We start from the raw sequence: 25,469 nt of genomic DNA on the forward strand, positions 1-25,469 counted from the left end.
ATCTACTGTCATTGTTGGCCATGCTAACAAGCCTTAGCATTCACAACAGACTCTGCTAACTGTAGCATGATTGACAGCGCTAAGACCCGCCTCCTAACTCTGACTGGTTGTCTTTAGTTAGAACCATGAGAAGGCAGAGGAGCTCGATTTTTTTCACAGGTTATCTGTCTCATACATCATCACATAGTGATAGTTTCATATGGAAAAAAATATAATTTTATAAAAGTTACATACTGCACCTTTAAGTGTGACATAAAAGCAAAAAACAGAAGAAGTTTGTGAATGTTATTATAAACCCACAGTACTTGTGCATCTTCCTCTACAATTTCCCATATAAAATTTACAATTAAACATTAAAGATGACCAGATAATGACAATCATTACCTCAAGCAACTCAATTTTTAAAGCATTTCCACAAAACCAAACATTAATCAGGTTGTATAATCCTTCTAAAAGCACATAAACATGATTTTTTGCTGCTATCTGCGAGACACTAAGCTCTCTTTATGTATTTCCCTTGAAGCCCTTGAAACACCCTCTGTCGCTGCTACGGCAGTGTTTGCATCACTGCCTTCAACAGCACAGAGGGAGTTTCATATGCCACAAAGAAGAAAAATGCAGCTTCCTTTTTCCCATCAGCACTTTTAAGGAACACCGCATGGATCCAAATTGGAGTAAAACTGCAGGAACAAATCACATGAGTGGAATTAGAAATTCACAGCGGGTCGGGTTTTACAGTGCGTTGCCCCTGACAGAGAGTGAGTCACCTCTCGGCTGCGCAGGTCGGGAAAAACAGCCGACTAAGCAAAGGTTGGCATGCTGTCTATGAGCTTTCATGACTGCGCCCATGCAGTGCCACAGAATATACCGAACATGCATCTGGAGGATCATGGGAAACACAATTTATTTCCTCCAACTTCAGTGCGAAACATATTTCTGCAACATAGCTGCAAGATGACACCAGAAAACATTATGCTTCCTCAGTTGTTGCCCGGTGTAATCCTGTAATGGACTTAGCTGTCCACTGTTCAAAGTCTCATATTTCTGTGATTACTGTGTTGTCCTCCGTCAGCCTCCCTGACCTCCAGCAGGCGAGGTCGCCGCGGTGACATGACAACACACTCAGCTCAGAAAAGAGAGAGAGAGGCTTTGCAAAGCCACGTGATTTAAAAGTGCAGCTGAACTTAAAGAAATCTCAGCGTCTAGCAAAAATCAAAGGGTGGAGCTTTTAAAGTCAGCAGCAAGGTTGTTATGGTTAACTAAAACTAGCAAAATTTTCTACAATGTGCTTTTTATTTTTTACTTGAGTAATGTTATTATAATGTAATGTGAGTAAGATTTCCAGATTTTCTACCCACTGTATGAGAAACAAACATGTTTCAACCAAAAATTCACCAGACACAAACACACACCTGCAGTTTTTGTTAAACTTTTTTATAGAAAATAACTGATTTGAAATTTTTTTATTTTGCCAGGTTTTGTTATTTTTTTGTTTCTTATATGATTTATTGTCATTTTCGTAATTAAAATACCTAAATTTTCACTTAACTTTATAATTTGATTAGTCTGATTATGTACTTTTTACATATTAACTGATCAATAATATGATCAGTTACTATGTACTTGAGTAAACATTTTACCAAATCCTTTTTTTATTTTTTACTCGTACTAGAGTAATTTCTTGTATGGCTACTTTTTATTTTTACTTGAGTGAAAATATATTGATGTATAGCTACTCTTACCAGAGCACAATTTTTGGGCACTCTACCCTTCTCTGAATTATAGATATAATACCCTTTATTTTTGTGTTTATGAGTCTATTTATTTTGCCTTTCGAACTGATGTGAAACACATTTCTGTCGGCAAAATACAGTGCTCCATAATCCTAATTAATCTCCGGTGTGAACTGGAAACGACCCGAAAGTGTCCCGCATGCGCAGTAGAGGGCGCAATAACGTCACACAGAGAGCACGCCAACCGCCATGAAAAAGAAGAAGAAGTGCTTCAGTGTTTGCAGAGGTAAACATGGATGCTAACTGTGGAGTATAGCTTACAATTTTGAAGTTGTTGTCCAACCAGAGCCAACACATTAACAACTTAATCATCGTTAACGGTCGCCGTGGCTGTTGTTGTTTTTCTTCCCGCTTGCGCGTATCAGGACGCAGAACAGTGACGTTTGTCGAGTGTCACTGACGTTCTGGTCGGATTAATGCGACCTGAACATTCAGATTCAGGTAACATTTGAAAAGATCAAATACGTGTCGGATATCCAAGTGACTTAAGTCGCATTAAAAAAAATCTAATCTGTGTTGTTCAGACTGTCATGAATAGATCAGATACAGGTCACATTAAGGTGAAAATATCGGAATTGGGTCACTTCAAGCTGCAGTGTGAACGTAGCCTCAGATCAGCTGGTTCTACCAACTGCCTCACATAATAAGATATAGCTCATCTATCACCCAAATCTGTTTCATTTATTATAATACTGATGCATACAGCTCTGGTGTCTTATGTTAGCTTAGCTACCCCTGGCAACTAGGTGGGACCTATCTTCAAAGGTCAAAGGGTAAGAGGCAACCTTGACAAATTAAAGTGTGTTTACAGATTTGAGATGGTGGTTTATGAAGAAAGTCAATATAACATTCAAATTTCACACAGAAAGACCCTTGTTGGATTTATCTTTATAAGGCAACAGTTTTGTAGTTTAACCCAAGAAATTATCCAGTGCAAAATGTTTTTCCATTCATGCACTGTAAAAACACAAAATCTTACCAAGTATTTTTGGCCTAGTACACTTAAGTAAGACAAAACTAACTTGAAAACAATTTTCAAGTAAATAATTCATTAATATTGATGAAAAAGTTCTGTGACTGTGACTTTAAGTGAATTCTCCAATAGTTGTATTCTCCAGTCTGGCATTTCACTAAATGGCAATATAATAAAAAGCAGAGTGCTATAACTGAGATAAGCACCTGTTTATGCTGTGAACACAAACATTTTTACAGACAAAGCACAAAGCTGCAATTACTGTGTTTTGAGTCCATGTAAAAGGAAAAGAATTTTTTCTTCTCCCAGAATCCCCTAAATGAACCTATAATCTCTCTCTCTTTTTTCCCACCAACAGCTGAGCGCTCGAACACATCAGGCCTGCAGATCACATGACCGAACAACATCCAAATCCTGCCTGGATCAAGTGACTTGGCCGCAGCAGCAGAGAAGCAATCACATGAGTATTTTTAACACAGAAAAGGAAAGCCTAATAAAAATGAACAATACCAATCAGTTAATGCGATGTTGTGACTGGAGAGGTAAACAATTTAGAAGAAAAAATATATTTATCCTGTTCTGATTGCAGTGCTGACAATGAAGCAGAGCAGAAATTAATTCACAAACATTAAAAAATGGTTTGATAATAACAGATTGTCCTAAAATATTGGTAAAATGAAGTTTATGATGTTTTGTAGCAGTAAAAAAAGTGCTGATGCACAATTACTTGCCTGAGAAGATATAAAAAACGAAAGAAATTAAGTTTTTTGATGTTCTCATTCATTCTGAATATTAAATTAATCATAAAAAGTTAACAAAACTATTTAGTTTTAAATAACAGAAATAGTAAAAAAATAAAAACAGTGCTAATGCACAATTAGTTAGAGGAAATGTAAACAATCAAAAGGAATTAAGTTTTTTGTGTTCTCATTTATTTTGAATCCTATATTAATCACATAAAAAGTTAAAATATACAAAAGTATTTCTGTTTTAAATAAGGTAAAACAATTACTAAACAAAAAGGCCTTGTATATTTTGTATAGCTCACTGATTTTTCAGTATCTGATATATTGTGTGGAAGTGTGGTATTTGATAAAAACACAAAAACATAAAATTTTTCATTTACAGAAGAGACTTGTTAGAGTGGAAATGGATACAGAAATCACACAAGCCCAATATTTAAATAGTTAAACTTCATGAATTGATTCAGTACAATATGTTAAATGTATATACAAAGCGCATACATTTTTTTTTATTACCACATCATATTTAAAACAAATTTGCAAAAAGAGAATGCAAATACAACTTAAAAGGAAGTGATATTTTCAAAAAATATAGATTCAAAATGGCGATGATCAAAAGATGCTTTTCAGTTAAAGGTGTCTGTTCATGGAGGTACAGCAAACTAAATTAATTCCTGTATTTAAAAGAAGTTTAAAAAGCATTTTGATGAAGTGTGATGTTTGTATTTGAAATATGTCTGTAATAGATTTCTGAGTGGAATTTCTAATTTTCTCTTTATGTGAAGATTATAAGTTTATACTTCTTTTTGCTCTTTTTCATTCATGAATTCTTTTAGTCGTTACTTTAACTATACATGTTTATCACTGAGTGAATGAAATAAAATATAAAAATGAAATGAGAACGAAAACCTTTGAAAGCAGTCGATTTCTGATCACTCAAACTACAATTTTGCAGACGGCCACCTGAAACTGAAAGCAGCAGATTAGTTTGATTTCCTGAATAGCAAAAAAATAAAATGCAAACTCAGGCATAACGTGACCCATCTTGTAAATTACCACATAAACTTGAATAATGAGGTTGCCATAATCCTGAAAAACAAGACCTTCTAACAAGGCCTTCAAATTATTCCATAAAAGGTTATCTATTTTTGGAGAGCACAGCTCCGGATGTGAATGAGGCAATTTCAGGCCTTGATGGTCTCGGATCAGAGGGTCCCTTTGGATCCAAAATAAAAGGAGCATGGGGGAGGCCAGCAGATGGGGAGGTAACAGAGACAGAAAGAAAGAAGGAAGAAAAATCACCCTGGGGTAATTTACCGCACTGCGCAAACAAGCCAGACAACACAATGAATCTCCTCTTCCCCTCTCAACTTAATTGGAAATTAATGTTTTATCACATGCACAGGTTGGCTTGCTGTTAAATATAATGAGAAAAAACAACAAAAACAAAATGCAGTTCACATGTACTGAACAGTCAGTAGTGCTGGATCTCCAAAAAAATACTGGAGGTAAAACTTAATTAAACATGTTTGCGCCAGTGGTATAAAACTCAACTCAATCCACTGTTTCCAAAAAAAATCCTGCATTTAAATTCTCCTGTCAACTCATTCAAAATTAATCTGATTTCTACATGTTGGAGCAGATTCACCCCCTCTTTTCTGTTTATGGAGAACCCCATTAAAATGTTTTGATTCCCTGTGGTTCTGAACGTTTTGGTAGTTAAACTCTGCCCTCTGCAGGACTTCAGCTGAACACATCTTATTCATGTCAGGCCTGACAGAGGCGAAGCCCTGCAGGAGGAAATCTGTGAAGGAAATCACTCATGGTGGCACTAATGCAGTCGTGAGAAGAGCCAGTCTGCCAAATTTGAGCTCCAGCTGGCTGATGATATTCTGTGTGTTGATGAGGAGGAAGAGGACAAAAAGTTGGGTGTGTGTTTGCAGGGAAGGGATGCTCTTGAGCCTAAACAAGCATATGGTCCCTCCCTGGGCCTCGACGCAGCAACACGGCAGGCTGCACCGCTAATACACTTTTTAATGCACAGAAAGAGCTAACACTCCTTCCTTCCTTAAATTGTTTTGACTGTTTTTGTTTTATATAAAGGAATGTAACCTTCTTTGTTTTAAGTAATAACATTCTGATAAGATAACATCTTATAGCAACCATTCGGGATTGTTTTGTTTAAAGGTTACAAACAGGTAATATCTTCATATTTTGTTGTAAATTCTGATTAGTTGGTTCTAGAAGCTAAAGCTAACAGCTAATAAAGAAGGGGACTAAAACAAAGTGAACTACTAACATCTTAAAACAACTCCAGTTCCCAAAACACCATAGTGGCTAATTTCAGCATCATTTAATTAAACATTAAACTGTTCCTGATGATTATTTACAACAGAAATGGAAGTTGGAGTCAGTGCACCACCAATAATCTTCCTGAATGAAACATATTTAAGGTGAAACATGTACAGGTCTCTGTGTAATATAAAAAGTAAAGCACTACAAAAAGCAAAACATACCACAGCAGCTTCAGTGGACCTAATATTTTGTTGTTTTTATGCTTTTAACATATAATAATATTAATAATTACAATGATTTGCACCAGAAACTGAGGTTGGAGTTGGTGCACCACTAAGAATCTTCCTGATAAATCAATGAACACGTAAACGTTTATGATAAGAGCTACTGTTTAATACAAAGGCAAGGAACTACAAAAAGAAAAATATATTTCAGAAATTTGTATAAATTCTGATTAGTTGGTTCTAGAAGCTAAAGCTAACAGCTAATCCAGAAAAGCACAAAGACAAAGTTGACTTCTACCATCTTAAAACGACTCAAGTCCCCAAAATATTATGGTGGCTAATGTAAGAATCATTTAATTAATTTTCAAGCTGTTGACGATGACTATTTACAACAGAAACTGAAGTCGGAGTCGGTGCACCACCAATAATCTTCCTGAATGAAACATAGTTAAGGTGAAACATGTTGACGTTTCTGACAAGAGCAACTGTCTAATATAAAAGTAAAGATCTACAAAAAGAAAAAAATATCACAACAGTTTTAGTGGACCTAATATTTGTGATTAAATCATTATACGATGATTTACACCAGAAATTGAGGTTGGAGTCGGTGCACCACCAATAATCATCCTGAATGAAACGTTTTTAAAGTGAAACGTAGAGGTTTCTGGTAAGAGCTATTGTTTGATACAAAGGTAAAACAATAAAAGAAGCAAAAATATTACAGTAGTTTCAGTGGAGATTAATTTTTGTGATATTTACACTGTCCACATATAATAATAATGATAATATTGGCGGTGCACAGCTTCCTATCTTAATTTCCGGTGTAAGTTTTCACTGACTTTTTTGCAAATAAGCTTCCATTGTAGATATGACAATAGTTTTAAGATTGGTAGAAAGCATTTGAATAAAAAGTTGTGACATTTGTTAGTTGTTTTAAGACAGTAGGGATCCATTTTGGTGTTGGTACCACTTGGACTAACTGTTACCTTTAACAACTAATCTGGATTTAAATCATATGAAGATTATGCCTAATTTTACGCATTAGAGCATAAAATTGTGAGACTCCACTGCTTTTAATCTAGAACTATTGCTTTAAAAGATTTATTCCTTAAATGTAAGATTGTTTTGTATTTTGCTTTTTTCACCTTTTAAATCTTAAAACACTTTTTAGACTATAAACATGGTATATACTCAAATATAAACAATAAATATGAATCTGTGATAATCATCCAACATCTATTAAAATCCACTGAGGCTTCACAGCTGTGAGGGGCGAACCTCAAGACTGATTAAACGGTTTTAGCGCAACAATCCCAGTCGATTCATTCTTCATGCTTGACCACCATCTTGATTCCTAACAACATTACGTCACCCTGCTGGACGTTCTTCACTTGACCTCCAGTTCAGCGGCTCAAACGTGAAAAAATAACATGAACATTCTGCTTTCCATACAAATAAGGGAGGATTATTATGAAAAAGGTTGCAGTTGCAGTATAAATAGACCCATATGCTATGACATGCTGGTTTACTGCCACGTTTACAGTAATGCACAGCTGTGGCTGGTACGTAGCATACAGGTCTCTCCTCCTGCTATAAATCACAGAGGAAAGTCAATAGAGTTGTTGGGATTTATCTTGGTTTAAGTCCTCTCCCTGGAGGCGATTTTTCCGTTGATGAGCTACACAAGCTCAACCTTAAAAGCAATTCAAACGCACGAGTCATTTCCTTTAAATGCTCCCCTGTCAGCGAATGAATCCCTTATGGGCTGAACAATTTGATTTTCATGAGTTACTAAGAACTACATTGGAAACATGCTGACTGACAATGTTATATATAGAGAGTTAATTTTTTCTGACAAATTGTCTAATAATCAGTGCTTCACTTACAGATGAAAATACAGAAAGAAAATGAGAAACACCGGCGCAGAATAGATGTTACATAAGTTGAAGCCTGTCACAGTAAGCAATTAATAAACTAAAATGAGAACAATTATTTCCTTCCTGAAGATTAATATTATTTTGAAGGTTTTTATTTATGGCTTTGGTTGTAAGTGGCTTTTATTTACATTTTATTTATTGTTTTGGTTGTGTTTTATTTTTTATCTTCCAGTTATAGTGTTAAGTGTATTTGACATAATTACATTTTAATGAACTTTGAGGGGACAAACTTGCCATATTACTTGAAAATTTTCTCAAACAACAATATTATTGTTTATCTTGATAATTTCTGTGACAATTTATTGTCCAGTAAAAGTTGTTATCATGACAGGCCTACACAAGTATTCAGTGTCCTTGAACTTTTCCACAGTTTGACAGTTTGGAACAAACAAACACATGTGCAACTATACAACAGTACATCTTTGAAAAGCAGAAGTGGAGCTTCCTGCACAACCAACAACAATGCAGCAAGGGGTTTCTGGATGGTAAATCAACAACCAAACACTTGTCTTTTCTTGCAGGCTTGCAGCTGTGATTGTAGAAGAAGGTGGTTTTCATTTCAATTCACAATTATTCGGGACATTTATTGTCACTCCAGTTTATTGGAAGAAATTCAGACTCAGGTCCCAGTTTAAGAACCCTTATAAATAATTCTGTGTTGGTTTTTCACAATCCCAATAGAGTACATTGAAGTTTGTTGTGATGAGACAAAATTGAAAAAAGTTCATTCTTTTGCAATTATTATTTGGTTGTTAGTTGTTTTGTATTTCCATTTTATTTACTGTTTTGATTGTGTTTTATTTTAGATATGTAAAACATCTTTGAGTTCCAGTTTTAAGTTTTGTTTAATTTTTTTAAACTAAATTAAAGTTTTGGCTTTTGGTTTTTGAGAGGGCATACTTGAATTATTAAGCCGCATTGCTTGAAAATGATCTCAAAACAATAGTATTTGTGCATTTATCAGATTATTTCCCTCATTTATTTCAGGTTTTTCTTTTTTTTTCATGAGAAAATGTGAGAACAAAGTCACACAGGACTTCTGCAGGGTCAACACATTGGTACACGGTGTGTGACATAATGCTTTTAAATACAGTCTGTGCACAACGGCCTACAGTGACCCACCATATGTCAGATCGGTGAACACATGGACCTTGCTTCAAGAAATGCACTCAACATCTGCGATGCAACCCTCAGAAACGTCACGCATGATCTGCTGCACTTCCTGAGTTTCCATTAACCATAGAATTACGCAAATCGAAATTATAAAAATAAATTTCAATTTCAAAAGTTCATCCTAACAAAAGTGTTAGGATGAAGTGTTTTTTTTCCTCAGCCGTATCAAAATAGATGTATTTCACAAAACTGCAATGGAAACTAGTGATGTGCAGATTGATACTGACATATTAATACAAAACCTATATGCTTAAAGATCGATTCTCAATTCAAAGTACGAATACTTTCAATACTGAAGTTATTTGAGATAATGTAGTTTAACAAGAGCATATTAGAAAGTAGCTAAATCATTGAGATCTTGCCTAAATGGACCAGGTTGATGGGAACTACTTTTTCTTCCGCCTTGTAAGTGTGTAATGTGAAAAAACGTAATACCCACAGGCCGATCATAAAAGAAATCATTCATGGAGCCATTTCAGTTTTCACTTTTTTGGTAGTTCTTAATAACTAAACAATGATTTAAGGTTATTACTTTACTTTTTTTAGTTTGTAACAACATTTTCACATATTTTGTATGATTTTCTGCTGTTAAAATTGCTTAACCATAGTAAGCAAGGCTGAAGCCTCAATGTACTTCTGAGTTTAAAATAAATTCATTAGAGAGAAGTCAAGATTTGAATTACATCACATCTTTAATATCAGTATCGGATCGGTATTGCCGATACCAGCTTCAATTTTACTCAGTATTGGATTGAAAGGAAATTGGTGGTGTCGAACGTCACTAATGGAAACATTTCATTTGCATCACGAGTCACATGAGCGAAGCCGGATGTCACTAGCGGAAATGACAAAGAAGACAACAGGAAGTAGTTTGAGGATGATGGTTTGTTTTTATTTTTTTCACAGAGTTCGTAAAAAGTTGTTTCATTCAAACGTGTTAAATCAGACCCCACATATGTAGCCGCTGCAATGCCTAAATAAGACGTTCTGTGATGGCTGATAGATGATGAGCACCAAATATATCCAGAGTTGGGTAGTAACCAGTTACATTTACTCAATTACATTTACTTGAGTAACTTTTTTGAAAAAATTTACTTGCAGGAGTATTTTTACTACGTTGTGTGTTTTACTTTCACTTGAGTAGTTTCATTATGAAGTATTTCTACTCTTACTTGAGTAAAATTTCTGAATTTTCTACCCACTGAATGAGAAACAAACATGTTTTAACCAAAAATTCACCAGACAGAGATCTGCAGTTTTTGTTAGTTTCATTATTTATTTTTATTGAAAGAAACTGATTTGGGGAAAAAATTATTTTGCCTGATTTGGTCACTTTTTGTTACTTAAATGAATTATTGTTAATTATTGTCATTTTTGTCTGTAAAATGCCAAAACTTTTCACTCAACTTTATATTTCAATTTGTCTGTTTAAGTGATTTTTAAATATTAAGTGATTTATAATTTGATCAGTTACTCAGTAGTTGAGTAGTTGAGAGCAAATACTTTTTACTTTTGAGTAATTTCTTGGATGGCTACTTTTACTTTAGTAAAAGTTGAAGTACTCTTACTTGAGTACAATTTTTGGATACTCTGCCCACCCCTTAATATATCTCATGTATGTTTGCCATGATTTTCAATGTCTTCTCTCATGAACATGAATTTTGATTTAATTTCTTATTCAATGGAAACACCGCAATTGCGAAATCAAGTTTTTTTTTTTAGCAAAACATGGACAAAGATTTACGCACGTTTGAAATGGAAACGCAGCTACTGTCACATGTAAAACCTTCCCTGAATTAAATCCAACCAAGCCTCCGCTGCTTATCATCTAAAGGACAAAAAATAAATAAAAAATCATCCAATCGACTGTTGTTGTTACATAACAGACTTGTCTCACTTAGAGGAAATCAGCCGCTCCAATCAGAGCGCCTCCCCCTCTCCTGCGGGGCCGCTGGTGATAAATCTCCTGCACCCATCCGCGCCGCGCCGCGCCTCCCGTCCCTGCCTCGGTGTGCCCCGTTCAGGTACAGCCCTCCATCGCACAGGAACAACCTCCCCTGATAACAGGCCCTCTGAATATGCAGATTGGTTAATTCAGCTGCAGTTGCTCTCTCTATAAATGCATCTGCAGCACTTTCCAACACTGAGCAGCGGATAAGTGCTTACGCCGGGGCTTTTTTCACCCTTTTTGTGGCGCTTGTGGTAGTTAGAGGGGAGTGCCTCTGTCCGCGGAAGACCGCAGCCAAGAATAAGATTTGAAAAGTGGAACAGGGGGAGCAGAACTAATAAGGGATTAAGACTCTGACCAGTGCAAACCTCAGACCCAGCTGGTGACTTATCCTCATCGGTTATGGAGTAATTAATTTAATTGTGCTTTTCATCTTGGCTTATGGCCGCCGCTGCTCCTGCTGATACAGTTGAAGCTTTCTCTGCAGCTCACCTGGTAGAACCCTCTGCAGCAAACATTACTGTAACATTTTTTAAAACAGCTGAGGGAGCAGTGCATGCAGTAAATACTGTATGTCTGAAAATCAAGAAAACACACCCAAAAATCCCCAACCTTCAGATGAGAAGCCAGCAAAAAGAAGCTCTTTCTTTAAGCAGGGTTCAATTTTCACCCACTTAAAGGATAAAAGATAGGAATCTCTGAATTCACAAATATTTTAAGCGTTCAGCTTGTGACCAAAATCATAAATTCATCTTAATTTGCTTTTTTGAATCTGAAAAATATAACATTTTTTTCTGTCAGTGAATGCACCATACCTGAATTCTTCTAGGTCAAGGTAACGAAGGGACGTTCAAGGTCCTTTTACAGATCTAGGTCTTCTAGCTTAACTTTTATGATTTACATTTTACACAATTTTTTTCTGCACTGACATTCTGTATTGTAAAATAGTCTGTTGTGTTTTTTAAGTTCAACACACATGCACATTATGTACATTTGAAAAATTGTGAATACAATATCTGTATTCCAGTGCAAATCTTGTACAGAACATTATTACTATTGTTGTTATTGCTAATTGTTAAACTTGTTTATATATTAGCACTTTTTGTGTGAACTATATGCCTGATGCTGTAATAACCTAAATTTATCCTTTCTGGGGCAACAAAGGTTATTTATATTCTTCTATTCTATTCTGATTTAGCATAGTTTTCTAATTCTTTGGACATACATTATTTCTTTAAAAATTATGGGTTTTGTAATTTAAAAAAGGGTTATTTTTACGCATTTTTTCATGATCAAAAGACCCAGTTACTAACATTTATTTCAAACCTTCTAAAAGCAGAAGAAAAATACAAACCTCTGAATAAATACCTTTTTCCTTCTTTCTTTCCTTTTTTATGGGCAGATGAGTGGATAAACCAATGATGTAAGAGCGTATTTTAAAGGAAACATATCAAAACTTGTCCATTGTTCATTCAGGCTGCGAGAAAGTGAGCGAGAGCAAGACCTTTAGTAGATAACAGGAAGTACAAGAAAAGTTGCTCTGCTTATTTATTTTGCCTTCAACATCTGTTTGTTATGGGAGAATGCTGCATGGACGCATTACAATATAAGCATCATATATATTGATAATTATTGATTAGTTTTTTGTCTTAAATATATGAAATACTGCTCAACCAATGGAGTGACCTTTCCTGTTTTATCCACAGTTTTTACACTATGCTGCAGTTTTTTATTTTTAAGCACCTATGAGGCACAGTGGCAAAACCTGAAACTGCAGCTGCAAGTTACTCAACAGGTTGTTGCTAGGTAACCAAAGAGTGAGTGAGTTGCTAGGTAACCAAAAAGTGAGTGAGTTAGTTAGTTATAATTCAAATTAAATTAAATTCGATTCAAAAATACTTTATTAATCAAATTAAATTACGGTAAGTTAAACTAAATTAAATTAAATTAAATTAAATCAGCGTAAGTCTTTCCTCCGCCTACATTCCCCAGAATGCTGTGCGGTTCTGGATCAGAGTTCAGTGAAATTATTGAATATTCTATCAAACGTGTTAACTATTTATACTGATCACGTGTTTATCGCATTTTATATTGTTATTGATTGGATTTTCCACATTTTGGATTTGGGAATGTTGGAAATCTTCTCCATGCTGAATTTGTATCAGTTAAAATTACCAAAAGTTTTACAAAAAAAAATTAAACACCTGAAACACAGACCACAGAGCACTGGGTTTGTATTTTCAGAGCAGATACATTTTAAGTACAAGAAATTCCAGAAGTGAACGGCACTCTTCATGTGATAAACACACAGGGAGATCATTGTATCTCTATATAAATAAATAAACGACATACTGTAAATGCAGCATCTTTAAAATGAGATGGAGTGTTGTCAATAAACCCAGAATAATAGCTCCTGTGACAAACAAAGGCTTTGGCTACACTGAAAGCTGTTATTAACCACCACCATCGCCGCCACGCTTTATCTCAAAGGGGCTTTCTGCAGCCTTAGCACTAAAATTTGATTCAAGCTTTCTGTGAACAAGTGCAACGTTTGCCAACACAAATGACAGCAGGAGTCGGCCCTGCGCCAAACGTCCTCCCCGGACAACCCGGAGAGTAAAGCAATCAAAAAAAGGCAATTGATCTAAACAAAGACTTAACCACTATTGATTATTTAGCTCCACAGTGATGAGCAATGATAGCTGCGGACTTGAATTCATACGCTAGCTCCAGCTGTGCGCTAAAACAGACAACCTCGTCATCCAGCTAGCATCGTTGTGTCTGTTGTGACATTTTAGTCGAATGCAATGGAAAGCGCTCCTCAGCTCAGCATCTTGCAGGCTCATCACTCACTGTAAGGCGGACCGTTACTTCCATCAGCTGCATTTGAGTTTGGGCAAGTCAGCAAGTTTTCTTCCAGTGCACACGCTGCCTGGACAAAAAAAATATATATTTATGGCAAGAGAGCAAGAGAGGGAAGAGGGGAAAGAGTGGAAAAGGCAGAAGTCTGCATCTGAACTCTGGTTCCCTGCAGAGATCACGGCCTCTAGAGCTGCTCGAAGCATCCTCTGAGTGGCAGGTTATCAAAACAAATGAGCACAGTTTGTTCAGTCACTTGCTTGAAGACTCGCAAAGCAGAATGGGATGTGAAGACTAAACTGTAAGAAAGAGAACCTGCTTTATTATTTATAATGAAAATGTGAGAAGTGTGGAGTGGTTGAGAATTCAGTTCCACTGAATCTGACATCTCAAAATAAAATCAAGTGCAACCAGAATTTAAATTTTACATTTCAAATGTGGGTAACACTTTATTTGAACGGGTGTGCATAAGACTGACATGACACTGCCATAAACCTGATATATGAAGGCAATTCATGAGTGTTTATGACTGTTGTCATGAAGTGTCACTCGATAAATAATACAAACTGACCATTTTATTGAACTTTTAATGGAATTTTTATTTAAACTTTGCATTAAATGTCATTATTTACCAAGTAATGCAAAGTTGACACTATTAATTGACTTTTAATGCAACTTTTAGTGCAACTTTGTATTAAAGTTGCATTATTTACTGAGTAATTCAAAACTGACACTTATAACTTACTTTTAATGCAAGTTTTAATGAAACTTTGTATTAAAAATACCATTATTTACCATGTAAGACAAAGTTGAAACTTAACAGATCTGCAAGTCTGCAATAAAAGTTGCAGTATTTACTAAATAATGCAAAGTTGACACATTTAATGGATTTTTATAGCAACCTTTAACACAACTTTGCATTAAAAATTACATTATTTACCCAATTAATGGAAAGTTGACACTTAATTGACTTTTAATGCAACGTTTAGCGCATCTTTGTTTTAAAAGCTGCATTATTTACCGAATAATGCAGCGCTGACACTTTTAACTGATTTTTAATGCAACTTTTAGTGCAATCCAAAGTGTCATTGTTTACCAAATGACACTCCATGACAGCAGTAGTAAAAATTCATGAAGACTCCTTCAGGTTTACCTCATGTCAGTCTGATGCTCACCCTTCAAATAAAGTGTTACCCAATATGAGATATTTTTATCGACCTGGACTGCGTGCTGCTGATACCTCAGTGATGTGGTGTTTTCATATTTGTGACATGGCTTTAGATATGTAAGTCTGTCAATCAGCTGTTCCACCACAGCCACAAAAAAATTTATCCATCACGCAGTTCACAGAAATGAAATGACTTGACTAGGGGATGGATTTGCGCAGCAGGAGATGATCTAATACAGATATCCATACACAGACAGAAGGTAAATCAGGATAATCCAAATGTTTTCACTTTAATCCACCGATTTTTAGGACTGATCACAATCAAGTGGATACTGGTTTTGAGACTTCTGCTAAATTCAGAATACGTTTCATGGCCAAATCTCAATAATTACAAAAGTTAAACCTAGGGATGAAACAATTAATCAGATTAATTGCTATTAATCACGATTGATCACGATTAATCGATTATTGAAATACCCATCAACTAATGTAGTGATTGATTAATTGTTAACTGAAATATACAGACTCAAATAAAAAGCCATTTGCTGAAAGAGTAACATGCTCCGAGCAGAAATTTGGCAAAAAAATGTACATTTTACATTTAAGATAAGAATAAATCTTTGTCTTTAAATATGTTTTACCCAATAATCCTCAACTAGCATTTTTAGCTTCACCCAGTACAAATTCTGTAAAAATTATTAAGCACCTTTTGTTATCCATTGATTAATTGGTTAATCCAAAAATAATCAACACTATACTGATAGAAATGTAATGTTCTTCCATTTTAGGCTATAAAATGTTTACTTCATTATTTAAAATAGGAATTTAATCATTTGTTCATTTGCATCTTTTAATATATTTCTATTATTGTACAAAAAAGGCCTCAATGAAAAATTGTCAGAATATGCCAGTTCTAAAAAAAAAATCTGATTAATTGATTAATCGTCAGAATAATTGATAGATTTGCGTTTATGCAGGTGGATAAAAACTTTTCTGAAATCAATCCCTTGTATTATTTTTTTAAATGATGTGGTGGAGATTTTTGTTTTGTTTTTCTTTTTATAAAGATCAAGCAATGTTTGTACACGGTCTTAATGTCACAACAACCCAAAGCAAACATATTGTCAGAATGTGATAGGAAAAATCCAGAAAAAACCCACTTACACAAACTCCACACAGAACTATTATTTGGACAGTTTAACAATATTCCAGACAAACTAACAATAATTCAACAAATAAAGTCTGACAAGTATTATTTTCTATTACTTGCTAATAGAAGCAAAAAATGAAAGCTAATGCATCTTGTTGATGAAGTTGGTGCAACATTTTATCAACGGTGGCGACTTTGCTGTTAAAATCATTATCATGAGTGAAGCAGTCATATTTAACCTGCAAACAGCTTTTCACAGTTAATCTAATGGAAGTTTAAATATTACTGTGCAAAGGAACAACACAAGACCAATACTGATAGGGGTCCCTGAACCAATTTAAAATGGATAGGAAATTATTTCTTGGTCAGACAAATTAAAAAGTGAAAAATGGAGGCCATGTCTACCATTTTAATGAGTCGGGGGGCCATTAAGTCTGTTATTAGTACATAATATGAAGCTCTGCATCCTTAATATGTAGCTCATTAGTGCATGTAGAATCATTAATATGCACATCTGTGTATGTAATGTAAAACAAATTACAAACCTTGCAACAAGATAATGTCTGTTTCAGAGAAGGTCATCCTTTAGATTATACATAAACTACATGATCTGCAAAGAGCTGAGCTACAATAGTCAAAGCTACGTGAAACATAAACAAAAATAGTCCAAAACTATTATAAAGCTCAAATCTTTCTTCAGTTTCAAAATCTGCATCTGCATTTCTCCTCGGTTACCAAATACTCACAATCACATGGACAGGTGATCAAGTGGAGGCTTTTTAAAGGGGATCTATTATGCAAAATTCATATTTTTCATGTTTGTGTTTCTTCCATGTGGGTTTCTACTGCTTCTAGAAACAGACCAAAAGCTTAAAAACACCACACAGCCAATTTTTTACCAATACATTGATGTTTAGAAAATGAGAAGTTTCCAAAACCATCCGAATGTAACATCACAAATCAGAAGGCACTGCCCGTTACCTAGCAACCCCAGCGAAGCTCAGCCCATCAGTTCCAGCACATTAGTTCAGCTGGTTTTATTGCTGTAAATATGCTGTACAAAGACTTCTGGAAAGGACAAGTGTTCTGTTGTTAACTTACTATTCAGAAATTACTTGCTGCATTCTTGTTCATTGCGCAGGAGGCTCCACTTCTGCTTTTCAAAGATATATATAGTTATATATAGAATAATTTTTTTTTTTGTTACCCCTCCAGGGGGTCTTTTGTGGGCTCTAGTGTCCCCTTATATGACAGTGGGCTGACAGGAAACGGGGAAGGAGACGGGGGAAGACATGCGGCAAATATCGTCGGGTCCGGGAGTCGAACCTGCGACGGCCGCGTCGAGGACTCAAGGCCTCCAAATATGGGTCGCGCTAACCACTACGCCACCACGGCACGCCCTATATAGAATAATTTTGAATTATGTCAAGTGTACTAAAATATTTGCACTTGAAAGAATTCAGTTGAAACAAAATGTCAAAAATACTTTATTGATCCCTAAAGGAAGTTAAGTAAAAATGAAAATAGAAACTATCGGTGCAACTGAAAATACAAAGTAAGACTGTGTTTTTGCCATGCGAATTGGTTGGTTGTGCTGGAGGCTCAACTTCTGCTTTTCAAAAATGTCCGTTTGTATAATTGTACATCTGTTTGCGAGTGTAAACGTTGATTTACAGCTTATTTGACAGGAGGCTCTAAAACAGCTAATTCTGAAAGAAGCTCAAATAAGCATCTAAGAATAATTTTGTGTAAAAAATGTGATGAACATGTTTTTTATAGGGCATAGCTCTATCATAACCTGTTCAAGGAAGTATAATAGGTCACCTTTAAAAATTTAAGGTCAACAAATCCAAAACAAGTTAGTTAAAACGAATCTGTTACCTTATTCAAAAGACAAAAATAGTCTTCAAAAGATATAAAGGTTTTCCACATTAATGAGTTTGGATTAAATTAATTTTTTTTTTTTTGGCCCAGAGTCGTTGGAAATGCGGCTGAAGCTCCTTAATGTTTTTAACACATAAAATCTTGTTTAAGCAGTTTTATTAAACTGCAAAGCAGCAAAAGGAACGATGAAAATTTAATGCATGCACCCTGGGAGCATTAAAAAACTCTCACGCTCTCAAAAAGCCCATATCACTAATGCTGAACGATTCCTGTATCAATAATTCATCCGGCTCGGGGCTTTTGTTGTATCCTTTTAACGAGATGGAAAAGATAGAGCTGAATTCACAGTCAGGTCATAGCTGAAGCGTCAACACGATAAAACTCCCCAGAGGAGGAGGTCCTTCGGTCTACAGCAAGGTGCAACGAGAGTCTGGATCACGACTGGATCCGCTTCGATTTCTGCACATCACAGCTGATAATCTGTGCTCTTAATCTACGCACTTTCCAATGTCCACCTCCAGAGTTCAAATCTTGGAAATCCGGTCTTTATTTAAAACCTGTGCATTGTGTGTGCTTGTTGGAAATGAGATCCACTATTAATTTTATCAGCAGCTGCAGACTACAGTAATTCCAAACAGTAATCACTTTAATACATTTGGCATCATTTTAGCTGCTGAATTTCATAATCTTTTGATGTGTTTCACCTAAATCCCTGATAAAGATGTGTAAAAAGTCTTTCTTTTTTATATTGCAGCGCTATAATCTCATGCTTAAAAATATCTAAAAATCCAACCTTTTATTTGATTACAATTCAACCATTGAACTTTTCCTCAATCTCTCTATTTTGTCTCTGGGTGCCTACTTCTGTTTGGATTTGAGGTTATGTTTTGAATTACTATTCTGCTGACAGACTGGTAGATTACATCAGTTTTTTCTCTGAAATATTCTGGTAATTTTAAGAGTTCATTCATTCTTACAGGGTTCTCAGTGCTTTTAAAACCACATGTAGTTTTTATTGACAAAAACTCAAATTTTAGTCTAATCTGGTAGGTGGGTAGTAATAAGGTACATTTATTCTTTCATAACGTTTAGCAAAAAATATTCTTGCAAAATATGTTTTACTGCAACATACTCTTTATTTGTAACTGAATAACATTATTTTGAAGTATTTTTTTACTCTTTTAACCAAACATAAACTGACATATACACAAAAATCTGATTTCTTCTTATGTTATTTTCTATTTACTGACTTTGCTGTGACATGTGCAACACAAGAGAATATACAAAATATCTCGTCACTGGAAGTAGTTTGCACTCTTCAAACATACAAACATTTAAGCCCAAAACGTATTCACACTCCATTCAGACTTGTATCTAGAGTAGTCACTTAATTTGACCAATCTGTCTCTTCTAATTGGAAAAATCGTCATGCTCCAAAGTGGCCCAGACAAAGTCCAGAATTGAATCTAATAGAGAATCTTTGAAGAAAGTTAAAGATTAAGGCGATGGCAAACAGTGGAGCCGTGCAAAAAGCTGCTCAACAATTATAGGAAAGGTCTGATTGTAATCCCAATAATAATTTTTCCTCTTATTGTTAAAATTGGAATGAATAATTTCAAACACTTTAAGTTTTAATACTACTTTTACATGGTTACTTAGCATTTTTCACACATACAGTACATGTCTCGTTTTCTTTCAGAAACAAACAGAAATCTAAATCTACAAGAGGTATGAATAACTTTGATCATAACTGTGGGGACTGGTTTTACAAAGTGATTTAAAAATGTGTCTTTATTGTGTCTGAATTAGTTATTTCAATCATTTCTACTTAATTATTAGAAAAAAAATTGGAATATGAGTAATTTATACTTCAGTCTGGCTGATTAAGTCATTTCTAAAATATAAATTAAAGACTGCCTAACAGTAAAACCAACTGACAAAACCTGCTGGAATTCCGTTTGGGTTGCTAGGTGACGGGCTGGGCTTGGCTGGGGTTGCTAGGTAACGGTGGAGTACCCCTCAAATGTAACTTAACAATAAACAGATTTTTGAGACATTTTCAAGACACCAAAAAACATGAACTTATTGCTAAAAGACAACTGTGTTTTTTTAAACGCTTGGACTATTTTTATAAGCAGTTTAGACCCAGTTTAGTTTAATTTAATTTAATTTCCATTTGGGAGCAATAAAATATTTTTAAATTTTGAATTAAACTGAAATGGAAGTGTGATATAACATGCTGACTTCCTTAAAAGACAATTATAAATTATAAAGAGAAAAATGAGCAAATCTAAGCAATAAAAGTCAGCAAACTCATAGCATTTGTTCCAACAAAACCACAAAACAAACCCATCAAAAGCTTTCTCAACATCCAGTTATATAAGTATATGCATCATTTACAAAAAATAACAGTTAATAGTTGTGCTTTTTTTGTGACCCAATGACAGGGTTAAGATTTGTGCAACTTTGTTTAGGTGGCGTATTACTTCAAGATGGCTGTGTCAGCACTGAGCGCCTCCAGCCGTGAGAAATTAATTTCATCTTTGTCTGCAGGTCTGTACATTTTGGTCATACATTACAGCGCCTGGAGGCAATCGATATAGTTCATTAATAGATAATGTCGACGTGTCAGTCGGTTTACTCACGTTGGAGTCGAGAAGATCGATGCTGTCCAGGCTCTTGCTCCGGTGGATGCGGCCCTTGATGCGGCGGAGTGATGGCTTACCCTGAACGGTGCTCGCGGAGGAGGCTGCTGTGACGGAGCCGGCAGTCGGGCTGGGGTGATGCCTGAGGTCAGGGAAAAACACGGTCAGGAACACAGAAAGCATGGTACTGCGGGCGCAGAGAGCCAAAGGCGAGCAGTGAGGAACATGAAGAAGAACGTCCAGTAAAAAAATCACATCCAGTGGATTTAGACTGAATGTTCTCTGCAGGAGGCCAGAAGCAGCGTTTAAAGAGACAGGACAGAAAATACCACTGGTCGGTGGGTCCATCCATCCATCCGGCCGTCCATCCATCCGTCCGTCCGTCCATCCATCCATCCATCCATCCATCCATCCATCCATCCATCCATCCATCCATCTGTCCGTCCATCCATCCATCCAACCGTCCATCCATCCATCCGTCCATCCAACCGTCCATCCATCCGTCCGTCCGTCCGTCCATCCATCCATCCATCCAACCAACCAACCAACCAACCAACCATCAATACATCCATCCAACCGACCGACCGACCCTCCCTCCATCAAAATATCTTGTCATTTTGATGGCAAGTTATTTCCCTCCCTCCCTCCCTCCTCTTCCACTTGTCTAATGTTGATTGGGTTAATGTTTTCCAATGTTTTTCTTCCATGTTTTACATGTTTCCCAGCTTCAACACACCTGATTTAAATGATTGTAGTTCAATATTAACCGTCTATCAATTGAAGTCAGGAATGCTAAAGCAGCAAAACATCTTAACTATGCAGGACTCTGTGCCTGAGAACCAGGACTGGGAAACACTGGCTAAGCTAACAGGTCCAGGAGGAAACATGGACATTCCTGTCCCTGGTGAAAGTTTCCAGAACATTCTGGGAGATCCCAAGGTCCAGCCCACAAGGGATACACAGACCCACCATCAACTTCTGAGTCAGGCTTTGAGGAACTGACATGCACAGCAATAGGTCTGCCTGCTACTTTTGGTAAAACGGACCAGATCATTAAAGCAAACTGAAATATATTCATACATATATATATTTTTTTGCCAGTCTGCATGAATTTATGCTGCAGAATTATTCCTCACAGGAGCAACAAAACACTTTTTACATTGAAAGTACAGCTAAGCTAGACAGCTCCATTCTGAAAAAGTGACACATCTAAAAATAACAGAAAAAAATTAAAGTTTTTTTTAAACGTTACTTTAAATACTATAACATAAATAAATACATACATATAATATGTATTTACATGATATATGTAAAAAAAAAAGTGTCTATCTCTTGTCCATATGTCTTTAAACATATGGACAAGAGATAGACACATTTGTTTTTCTCACTGTCTGAAGTTAAATCAGTCTAAACCTTTCTTGGTTTAGGTTAGTTAGAATTGCCAAATTTATTTATTTTTTCTGAATGACAGGAAACTTATTGAGAACATTTCTTTAGAGATTTTTTTGCAACTTGTTTTGCATATTGTGTTTAAACATTTAATTTGAGCAGGATGGTCATTTATCTTAACACGATTTGCTTGGATTGTTTCAGTGTAATGTATATTATTAATGGCTCAGTGACTTACTGACCTGTGTAATTAAAATAAAGGTTGGCAGACACCTTACACGTTAAACATTTATCATTGGACAATTTTTTGTTAAATTAGTGTTTAGTTCTCACTAGTCAAGTATCTGAGAGATATTTAAAATGTGTCACATTTTACCTTGTCCCTGATGTAGAATGTCCATACTATCTCAAGACATTATTAACAATAAGAAATTATATCATATAGCAGTCAGAGGAGGGCAGTGTACCCAAAAATTGTACTCAAGTAAAAGTAAAAATAAGAGTAAAAAGTCTGCTCAAGTAGCGTCTAACTGATCAAAATATAAATCATTTAATATTTAAAGATTACACAATAAGATGGACCAAAATATAAAGTTAAGTGGAAAGTTTGGTATTTTAAGGATGAAAATAACAATAATTCATATAAGTATCAAAAAATAAAATCAGGCAAAAGAAATTGAATATAAAACTTCTGAAACTTTAACAAAAACTGCAGGTTGTCTGTTGAATTTTTGGTTAAAACAAGTTTGTTTTTCATTCACTGGGTAGAAAATCCAGAAATTTTACTCAAGTAAAAGTAGAGACGCTACATAATAAAATTACTCAAATAAAAGTAAGATGTACAGCGTAGTAAAAATAGTCCTAAAAGTAATTTTTTTCAAAAACGTTACTCAAGTAAATGTAATTAAGTAAATGTAACTAATTACTACCCAAGTCTGATAATAGTGAAATGTGGTGCTGGAAAAACTCACCTTAAAGTAGATTTTGACAACTATCTCGACATTGTATGCAAAGACTAAAGCAATGACATAAGGAGTATTAGCTTTAACACAAATACATTTAATTTTAAATGATGTGACAAAAGCGTGTCCAATAGGATTTTACAATTTGTTGTAAAAAACGAGAAACTGCTACTATAATGAGCTGGAGATTAAACTAACAGCTTGATTCTTATCAGAAAAAGGAACCATTTTTAGATTACGAACATCTATTGCTTGTTAAATGGATTGCTGGTAGATTTCATTGTGTTCATTTGGTGCTGCAGTTGGTTCTTATCCAACCAAATAATAAATTAGCATTACCTACGCTAATAGATATCCTTTTATATGCTGAGCAGCAGCCGGCAGAGCACCAGAGGTCTGAACATATGATACATTATGGGATGAAAAGATGAACAGCAATGGGGGAGAAAGAGAAACGCACCCTCCACTTTTCTATCTGCATTAATTCAATAGTTGCCTGAGGCAGATAGAGGTGCTTACTGGCTAGAAATGCAGAGTAAAAGCCTTCAACAATACGTTCGGTCAATTACAGCTGACCTCAGATGGTTCTCATAAACAATTCAGCAAACATGACTAATGAGAAAATCTGCTTGGACTGTATTACAAAGCTGCTGCAGTCCTGCGCATTCACAGACTGGTTTCTTGGATGTTGGTTCTGAGGTGGATTTCAGCCAAAACACCTCGGGCCCCAAAAGGCACAACACATCGTAGTGCCAGCAACGCTGCCGACTCAGATGTAATGTGTGCACTGAGTTATTTCATCCTCTCTAACAAATCTGCAGGTATGATGCGCCTCGCTGGAGATCTGTGACACTGAAATGAAATAGAAATATGACTTTTTCACTTCAATTATTTACAGGATCTGTTAGGCTTTCTTGGATGAAATGCATTTGCTTCCAAATTGTGTCATTTGGAGGCCATTATGAAAGGACAGAGGTTTGGGACAAAGACTGTTTGAGAAAGAAAATGTAACATAACTGAATGGAAATCTGTGGTATTTTATGGCTGAAACGATTATTGAAATAATCTTCAACTAATTTAGTAATTGATTAATTGTTAACTAGAGTATACAGACTCACAAAAACAGCAGCATTCAGAGCAGCAATTAAGCCAAAGTTGTACAAAATTACATACATTTTGCATTGAAGATAAAAAACAACAACATTTGCCTGTAAATATTTTCTACCCAGAACTCCTGAAGTGAGATATTTTAGCTGGTTAAAATTATATAAACCAAATTTCCTATTAAGCACCTTTTCCAGTCAAATTATTAATCCATTAATCCCAAAAAATAATCAACAGATCAGCTCTACACTGCATTGATCTTAACTCTAAAAAATGCCTGAGCTTGTCGCCCTTTTCTACAAATTATCAAGTGTTTCTTTTCTTCTATAAAAATGGAATTAAAGTATTTGTTTATTTGAATATCTAATGCATTTCTGATCTGTATAAAAAAGGTTTAAGCAAACATCTGCAGAATTGGTTGACTTTTATTCGACTCATCGATTAATCTATAACAAAAATAATAGCTAGTTGCAGCCCTTATATATTTCTGTATCTAAATATGTTTTTTCTAGGAGTGTTGCAGAGCTTCTATTAGCTGTAGGTCCAATTAAAATGTATTTCTCTTCAATTTAAATTTTCAAACAATAAAGGAACATTTTAAAAATAGAGATTATACAGATTTATGTATAATCTGGGTTAATGAAATCCAATCAAAAGTATAAATAAACTTTTGGAAGTCAACTTAGAGATCTGACTTTCCAACTTCCAGCAAATGAAAGGAAATCTGAGCATTACAAAAGAAAAAACCGCTTGCTTTGACTTCCATTTTTGTCTATGTATGTTAAGTTATTTAAAGGCATAAATGTCTTTTAGAGCAACAGTTAGGATATTAAATATATTTTACTTTGCTCAAACACAAGGTAAATGAGGCAATATAACATTGATTAAAACCACTAATGTAATGTTTTGTGGTTGTACAGCTATTGTTGTTCTACTGGGGCCCATTATAAACTGAGACTAAAGATACTGATAGTCAATTATTAGTCCATAAAACAGAGTTGATTTATATATATATATATAAAAAAATCCAAACTCTGCAGTCAGCAGATTGTTAGCTAAGCGTTGTACAAATATGGTGCTTTACAATACTATTAATGCCTTTGAACTTTTTCATTTAACTTCAAACTACAACCACAAATCTAAATGTACTTAATTGGGATTTTAGTTTGTTGACCAACACAAACGTACATACCCCAAATGATGTATAATAAATTTGTATTGA

At 35.2% G+C, this 25,469-nt stretch overlaps 1 protein-coding gene across 1 annotated transcript in view; it reads right to left on the bottom strand.

The window, feature by feature from the left end:
• The window catches only part of tjp1b (tight junction protein 1b), a 93,884-nt gene that overhangs the window by 56,248 nt on the left and 12,167 nt on the right, over positions 1-25,469 (bottom strand). Inside the window, 1 exon segment of the mRNA XM_032581731.1 lies at positions 20,793-20,934. Within this exon segment, the coding sequence (XP_032437622.1) occupies positions 20,793-20,934 (142 nt within the window).

This window comes from Xiphophorus hellerii, chromosome 2 (assembly GCF_003331165.1).
Source record: "Xiphophorus hellerii strain 12219 chromosome 2, Xiphophorus_hellerii-4.1, whole genome shotgun sequence".
In the NCBI taxonomy this organism is placed as follows: Eukaryota; Metazoa; Chordata; class Actinopteri; order Cyprinodontiformes; family Poeciliidae; genus Xiphophorus; species Xiphophorus hellerii.